Here is an 8,869-nt window from a genome sequence, read left to right on the forward strand (position 1 = left end):
GGCGCACACGAGCGCCGTTTCCTAACTTGGTCTATACTAACTTTGGTTGGACCAAAGTAAATAGATATATACGTTCTTTGCGTTGGACAGGAGAGGTGGTGCGTTAGTTCTTTCATTCGGCGGGGGGGGGGGGGTCGACTTCACTAGGTGCAGCGACGATGGAACCGGTCTATGAATAATACGCTAAAAGTGGGGGTTGCGAAAGTATTAAAAAAATCAAAAACTAGTGGCGGTATTGCTCCAATTTTTTAATATGTTCTGCATGTTGCTATACATCAACGTGTGTCCAAATTTTGTTAATTTTTGTTAGCGATTTTTTTATTTTATCGCGTGTCAACTTTGACGGCCCACCCAACTAAAAGCACTTTGATTATTTAATATATTTTTTGATACGTAATTGAAGTGTCGCTTCTTCTTTCCAACGACACCAAGATTGCTGCTCCAGGTGTACCATAACCCGGGATATTTAATAATATATCATCATACTACTCTAAACTGTTTTAGAGTACTATGATATCATATATTTACTAATATATGATTTTTATGGGGAAATACCGTTACGGTCCAATGATTTTCTTTTTTTTTTTTTTTAGTCTCTCGTTTTTTCTATAGGCAAGGGGGAGGATTCCTCACTAGCAAGGGGGAGGATTCCAAATTAGATTGCGATTCCCGTCGTTCCCGTATTTCCGTATTCCCGTAAATTAGTATTACCCAAAATTATATTCCTGGATCTCACTGTTTCAAGGTTTTAGTCGTGCCACTATCGTGGTAAAAGTTAGAAAAGCATACCGAAAACATTTTTTTGTATTTATAGAAATGCCTGAATGTGATTTAAAGTTACGACCAAAGTTTCAAACAACGAAGCAGCTTTTTAAAAAATGTGTCAATTGAAACGCCAAATTCAGCCGTTGGACCGCGACAATGCAGCATATTTTCATGAAAAAAGTGTCACTTGGTTTTGACATTTTAAGTTTCACTTTTACTTCTATCAGTCACGTTTCAACACTTTTATACTAAAAAGTTTATTTTGCCCACTATACACGCTATACTCTTTTTTGGAAAAAAAAGTATTTCGTGTAGAAATTTAAGTTTGAAAAAGTGGCGAGTTAGCATAACATGGGACTATATGAAAAAGAGGGAACACTTTTTCTGTTAGGTGTCACATGTCGGCAATTATTTAAATTAAAAAATATGGAAAAACGCACAAAAAGACACTACAAAGTGTTAGTAAGTGTAAAACAAATTAATTGAATAATAAAATTGCCTTTCTAAATACTTAAAACACTAGTAAAAAAATCTTTCCCACATTAGGTCGGTTATATACGCTCTTTGGTTTTGCTTACTGTTATCGAGTCTGTAGGGTTACGGTTTGTGTGCGGTCGTATACTCTCTTTGTTTCATTTTTATCGGGTTCGAGTCCTGCACAGTGGAATACTTTTTTTTTTTTTTAAGTTTTTTTTTTAGATATATTTAGACAGAATAAACATTTCTGACATAAAATTTCAATTTTCTTTAGTAGTTTAAAAACAGGAAGCGGTCAAATTTTGGTAACTTTTTTCGTATGGAAAATCTCATGCATTTTTACATTACATGTGCTATTTTATTTAAGTGGGTTTTTTCTCGCGACTTTTTTAGAAGTTGTTTTTTAAAAGTTTGGTCGAGTCTTTACATTCCGTTAGAGCATGTATATCCATATTAGGGATGCACATTACAGAATTTCGAATCCGTGAGATCGAATCTAATTACGGGATTCGGTATTCTGTTTAATGACGTCATCACACGTCATCTTATAAACTATATTAACAATTTTTAAAACTTATTAATTTTGAAAAAAAAAAATTTTGTGTTTGTGGGACTTTCGAAGGTAAACGTTTCCCAACGTCTTTTCATAGCCTGCTATACGTTTTGTGACGCAAAAACTACCCAATAGTACAATTTTTAATCATATTACAGCTCATGATCCAATAAGGCTACTATGAAAGAGTCAATAAACTGACTGAAGTGGCTAAAATTATTTTTTTCCCTATGAATTTAAAGAGATTCGAAATTCTAGATTCGGAATTCTAGATTCGAAATAAAGTATTCTAGGATATCCTAGAATAACTAATTATTCTATAATGTGCATCCTTAATCCATATACTATTATTACTAATTTTTATTCTTTATAGGTATGCTCCTTTAACTTCAAGTAAAATTTAACATATCCTAGATTAACAATTTTCACAGTTAGTAAAATACAGTTCCATGAATTCCCCTTATAACAACGCTCCCCCGCCTGCACCACATAACAGTTCTAGTTTATCGACGCTTGGAAAAGGTCGAGGAACACGGAAAAAAAGAAAACCACAAGATAATTCAGGAGGAAGTGCAAATAAAAAAAGTAAATTAGAAGTTCCTTATAACCAGGTAAAAACTGCCTGCTTGTGCTATTTTTTATAAGATTTGGCTGCATTGATGTTAATTTTGTCACAATAATCGCGTCAAATTTAACCTTAAAAAGTTTCCTATGTCTATATATTATATTGCATAAATTTCTGGGGGATGTGCAACGCACCTGTGCTTTGCTAGAACCGCCATATATGTCATTGGGCAAGGTTAGAATTAGCACAAGGCAAATATTTAACATTTTGTGTGTATCCCTAATATTTTGTAAGAAATATTCTGCTTGGCTGAGAAAAACATTTTTAATATAATGCAGTGAATCCAAGAGTTGTTACGACATAGTGCAGATTCACACCTCGATTATTTGAGTTATAATAGAAATTGATTAACACGGGGATTGTTTTCAGCAGTGTTCCCAAACTTTTTTTAAAAGTGCCAAATGAACGACAATCCTAGTATCAAGTGCCCCCACAAATAAGTAAAACCAAAGCTAGTTTTCATTTAATACAACATAAAGTCCAAATGGAACAAGAGGGATGAGGTCATCAACCTATTGCATCAGTGAACAAACTTTTAATCCCGGCAAAATGTATTTTTCATACCTCAAGAACAGATATAAAAGGCCCGCGCAAAAACTTTTTTAATCAAATATTATATAGGCCTAAATATATGTTATGCTACTTTTTTGTCTAAAACACCCCATTTTACTTTTTGATTGACATTTTTGGTACAACTTTCCTGATTAATTTTCAGCGGGCCCCAACGTCCAGTTTATAGCCAGCGCCTTCATGGTGGCAACTGGCCTCAGATGTGGTTTAAATTTTAAATAGGTAGTTTTTAAAAAATCTTAAAAATTTAAATAGAAAAAATGAAAGTTTAGTTTAATACAACTCTTGTTTTTTGTATTTTTTATAGCGATTACCTGTACACGGCTTTCCATTGGAACACCCATTCAATAAAGATGGGTATAGATATATTTTAGCTGAGCCAGATCCACACATACTTGACAACGATCCAGATCCAGATTGCCCAGGAAAACCCATTCCTGGAAAACTATACAGACAGTGGTTGCACAAAAATGTTTTACTTTCGCTTCATGACAGGTAATGATTCAACTAAATTTTAATACTTTTGTATATTTATATATCTTTGCTATGACAGAGCACCTCAACTAAAGGTGTCAGATGATCGTCTTTCCGTTACTGGTGAAAAAGGTTATTCGATGATTAGAGCGTCCTATTGTGTAAAAGTGGGTGGTTGGTATTATGAAGCAACTGTCATGGATATGCCAGAAGGTTCTGCTGCAAGAATAGGTTGGTCACAAAAACTAGGGAACTTACAAGCTCCATTGGGTTATGACAAGTTCAGTTATTCTTGGCGAAGTCGGAAAGGAACTCGGTAACTAAATTCTTTTGTTTTATTCATATAAGTGAAAACAGGCTAAACACACAAAAAATAATCAAAAAGGAACCGTTAACCTACTTTTAAGGTTAATGCGTTACAGTGGAAAACTATTGTGTTTGTTATATTTCTGTTATATATAAATACATAATCACGGTTTTAATTTTTTGTTAGTATGCTCCTCCAAGATTACTCATATCTTACAGCTTTCATCAAAGCCGAGGAAAACATTACAGTGATGGGTATGCACAGGGAGATGTATTGGGGTTTTATATACACCTTCCCCCATCAAAATCTACAAACACCCTGACAGATACATGCAAGGATAATGCCCTCATTAAGTTCAAAAGCTTTTTTTATTTTGAAGAAAAGGTTAGTACAATAAAAAAGATAATTTTTTTTATGAAAATTAAAGTATACACAAGAGGGCAAATGACCATTGGTGACCAGAGAAGTAGGTAACATCCATTGCATTCATACGTAATACGTATTGTAATTTGTAACTCATGAAGACTAATGATGTATAATGATGGGGTTATTAGTAAAGAATAAAGGTAAATAGTCTTTATACAACTCCTGCACCATGTGTTGAATTTTAAACTTACACTAGTTAACCTTGTTGTCACTTAGTAGTGGGTTTTCCCTGTAAACTTGACAGTGGGCTTGAAATCTTATTTCCAAATGCTGCTAATACAGAATCTAAATCTTTAAAGAAATAATTCTGAAAGAATAGGTAAATTATGACCTACTGTCAACTTGTTATAGGACGAAGTTGACCTAGAAGAAAAGAGACTACGTATTTCAAAAGGAGCTTTTATTGAATTTTTTAAGAATGGGAAGTCGCAAGGAAAAGCCTGGGAAAACGAAATATTTTCTGGGTCATATTATCCATGTGTTTCGCTCTACAAGTCTGCAACTGTTCAAGTTAATTTTGGACCAAACTTTAAATTTCAACCTAAAATGAATTTTCCGTGCAAGCCTATCAGTGATAGAGCTTACAGTGCTATGATTGAATGCTGTGTATCTGATCTTGTATATGCAGTTGAACTGGATATTGATGGTGAAAAATAATATTCAAAGCATAAATTTATTTACTGAAACTGTATTGGAAATTTGGTTCATTGGTAGAATATTATGGATAAATAACAACAAAGCTGTGAGCACCATAATTAAATTAACAAAGAGTACATTATAATCGGTAGAATAAGGTTGTCAATTTCCTTAGTATAAACTTCTATTAATGATGTTAACGTAATAACAACAGTAATATAAAGCTGTGACATATTAAAGGCAACACAGTCAAAGTAAACTAACATGTACAGCGATAAAACTTGAGAGCAAACTGATGCAAAGAAACCTTCTACTGTTTTACTTGTCCCAGGAAATTTATTTTTTCCCCATTTTGAACCAGCAATGGAGGCAAATGCATCACCAATTCCTACTGATAAAACACCACTATAACATTGCAGTGATGCTATAGTTCTGTCATTTCCACTTGACAGACTTAGCCAAATAGGCATGGATAAACCCACAAACAAAAACACTGGAGTAAGAGTAAACTTTCCTGTATCTTGTTGCCCCTTAAATGGAATTAACATGAAATGTAATCGTTTACCAAATGGTTCTAATCTATAGGCATCCATTACACATAGTAAAATGAATACACATACTCCAATAGCTGAACTGACATATAACAACAAAACATCATACACCAGTCCTGGTATAAACACTAATAATATAAAAGCATGATAGAATTTTCTTCCTGCAGTGGATATTCGATTGTTACTTTTGGAATGAAAGACTGTATATATTACACAAAGAAAACATATAAAAAGCCAATAAACTAATAACTGCAACCTTAACAGATCAAAAATAAAGAAATTCAGTACAAAATAAAATAAAGAAAAAATTCTGGCATGATTATAATTGATAAATGTAACTACACCAATTAAATGGGAATAAAACATGACGTTTCTATATCTGCATCCAGTAATATAACATAAGCCAATGAAGGGTAGGAGTAATGTTATCATTACACTTGAAATGCAAGAGGAAAAACTGATGTAATTAAATGTGGCCTGTGTTGTATTGTTTCTGTTATACATATCAAAGTTAAACATATAAGTAATTAATTGACTTAAAACACTAATTTCACCAGTAGAAAGACTCGTTCCAGCCTCCAGGTGTAAAATAATGACTAGATATGCATATATTATATACACATCTGTATATGAAGTAATCAAAGTCAGGGAGTCAGATCTAACAATTTGATCAAACATAATGAGTGAACAAATTAAACATTTTAACTTAAAGGAAACGCATGAAATTAAATTATGTATGAAAATTGTAAGCAGTCCCAATGAAGTGGATAATTGGAGAACATCTGGGTTTGTATTTAAAGTACTTTTGCTCAATATAATGGGCACCACAAAACAACCATAAATCCAAACTGTGTTTGATTTTTTTCTTGTAGCATATTTTGATTGGAAATTATTCTTTGTCAGATACTGCCCAACCAAACACAAAAAAGAAACCAATAAACGTTGAAGTGAAACGGCACCACTTGATTGGTAATCTTGGTGTAAATGCATCACCACGAAAATTGCATTAAGAATATTTTCCATAGGAAAGGCTTTTTATTACCAACCTCACAATATTAATGGCTCTTGGCCTATCAAGCCATTAATGCATGCACTAAATATTGCAAATTAGTATACGCAATAAGTCACAAATCAGCAAGGTGTTTCTAGTATAAAGTAGACCAAATGCGACGGTCATTTACGACCTGTTTCTGTATTATGACCTTTGTCCACAGAAATAAAAAAGAGTAGAATGCCAAAATGCATGGATAATACATATACGTTTTATCTATACATGGTGCCAAATAGATTAAAACCACGCATTATGTGCTTCTCATGTAGAAATGTCCCCGACTTTAGTTTCTTTACAGCACTGTCGTGTTGAACTTGGTATACTTTATACTGGTTTTATTCTCTTAGCATCAGAGAAATAAAAAAAGAGTAGAACGCGAAACTTTCCAAAACCGTGATATATTCTTTTTTCTATTCACGTGACCGTCAACTCCGTCCCCATTTCGCTTGGTCTCCATTGTAAAAGATAGGCGCATAGTAGTTTTAGGAGGTCACTTCAATCCCAAATCAATGGTCTCAGCAAGTATCGAATGCACCGCAGGTCCAAGAGACAGCGACGAGTAAATGGTTCGACAACAAAAATACTACAAAGGAATGTTACATTGACTTTTTAAAACGCACATTTTCAAAACCAATCAATTCTCAAGAGCTTTGGCAACATGACGCGAACCTTCATATAGACGATACAACATGGCCCGCAATCTACCAAAACACACTAATTTCAACGATCGAAACGCGCCTGCGGTCATTTCAGATTAAATTTAATCTTCGCGCGATCGTAACTAATGTTGATTTGTACCGATTTAAAATAACAGATTCAGATTTATGCACATTTTGTAACAACGCCAGTGAAACTCTTATTCATTTATTTTACCACTGCACGCACACCAAAGAGTTTTGGTTTAATGTTGAAAGCTGCTGGATAATAGCAAACTTGAGACAACCCTTGTCTTTAAATGTAGACAATTTTTTATTTGGTGTACGCAATGACCTACTTTTAAACTGTTTACTCCTTCTCGCGAGATTTGTAATCTATCGCAGTAGAGTGCAAAAACAAATTCCCTCCTACACTTTCTTTCATCGCCCTGATTGCCTCTGTCAAACAATCCAAACGTATTATTGCTAATAATAACAACTCACTCGCGAAACATAATTTAAAATGGTCGGGTCTGCTGTAGAACCCGTTGCAACTGTTAATTTTTGATACCTTCCTGTTAAACTATTACTGTATATCGTAACCTATCTATTTAACCTGTTGATTCGCTTACTTTTTCCCGCTGTAAGTCTACATTGTGTTCTCTATTTATATATAAATAAACAAAAAGTTGAACCATGAATAAATGTACCGTAGGTCATGTTTGCGAGTTCTGTAACCAATGAAAGCTCTCAAACTTTCGTGGTAAACGTAAACAAGTTGGTATATATTTGTGTTCAGAACTTTTACGTCATATTTATACTTTTTTTCAAACTTAACATGTGGTGCGCATTACTGTTACTGCTCATCTGCAATATGCGTATAACTTTCATTTGTATTTGCTATACTTACTGTATTGTCCTTTATTTTTGATGTACAAAAAAAACCGTGATATATTCTTTTTTCTATTCACGTGACCACTAACTTCGTCCCCATTTCGCTTGGTCTCCATTGTAAAAGATAGGCGCACAGTGATTTTAAGAGATTTTAACTGTTTATTTTAAAAACTACACTAACTATTCTACTTTATTAGGCCAGTTTAGTTTTTGGTAGGTTAACGCTTACACTTCAGCGTTTGTTTAGGAAAATTAATTATTTTATAAATTTAATTAAAAACGTTCCAACAAACGGTTAATTAGAAATATATATATGTTTGGAAATATTTATTTTCCCCTATAAACTTAATTAAGTCAAAAAAAAACAAAGAAAAACTACATAAAACACCCTGGCTTTCATTGACTACTATAGTAAACGGGAACGAGTCGTGAAAAAGAGTGTATCATGTTCTCTCCTTTATCGACAATAAAGATGCGCGTTCTATTTTTTTTTATTTCTGTGGCATAGATATCTAAACATATGTTTAGATATCTATCGTATCAGTGGTGGCACCACAGATATAATATATACACAGAAATAAAAAAAGAATAGAACGCGCATCTCCAATGTCGGCAAAGGAGAGAGGTAATATACTCTCTCTCTTTCGTGGGTCGTTCCCGTTAACTATTGTAGTCAATGGAATTGATGACGTTTTATGTAGTTTTTCTTTTTTTTTTTGACTAAGTGTAAAGCAATGACTATATAACTACATATTAATAAAGTAAAAACTAGTGGCGTATTACCCCATTTTTTAAATATGTTCTGCATGTTGCTATACATGTCCGGCGCCGTGGCGTAGTGGTTAGCGCGCCTGCCTGTAACCATTAGGTAACGATTTCAAGGGTCGTCGGTGGTATCATTGTGG

General features: G+C 33.7%; 2 protein-coding genes across 2 annotated transcripts; one reads left to right on the top strand and one right to left on the bottom strand.

The window, feature by feature from the left end:
* Positions 1-2,173: 2,173 nt before the first annotated feature.
* ash2-like (protein) lies at positions 2,174-4,957 on the top strand. Its single transcript, NM_001078507.1, is given in 5 exon segments — positions 2,174-2,406; positions 3,298-3,485; positions 3,544-3,780; positions 3,990-4,155; positions 4,549-4,957. Coding segments are annotated over 5 exon segments (1,059 nt in total). The 5' UTR covers positions 2,174-2,244; the 3' UTR covers positions 4,855-4,957.
* LOC104266616 (dolichol kinase-like) lies at positions 4,866-6,625 on the bottom strand. The gene has a single exon (XM_009863274.3). It carries the CDS (start codon positions 6,405-6,407, stop codon positions 4,953-4,955), a length of 1,455 nt encoding a protein of 484 aa, XP_009861576.1. The 5' UTR covers positions 6,408-6,625; the 3' UTR covers positions 4,866-4,952.
* Positions 6,626-8,869: the final 2,244 nt, after the last annotated feature.

The sequence above is a fragment of the Ciona intestinalis genome, unplaced genomic scaffold (genome assembly GCF_000224145.3).
Source record: "Ciona intestinalis unplaced genomic scaffold, KH HT000116.2, whole genome shotgun sequence".
Taxonomy (NCBI): domain Eukaryota; kingdom Metazoa; phylum Chordata; class Ascidiacea; order Phlebobranchia; family Cionidae; genus Ciona; species Ciona intestinalis.

Coding starts and splice junctions, on each gene's coding strand:
- LOC104266616 (XM_009863274.3), bottom strand. CDS start 6,407: ATGGAAAATATTCTTAATGCAATTTTCGTGGTGATGCATTTACACCAA.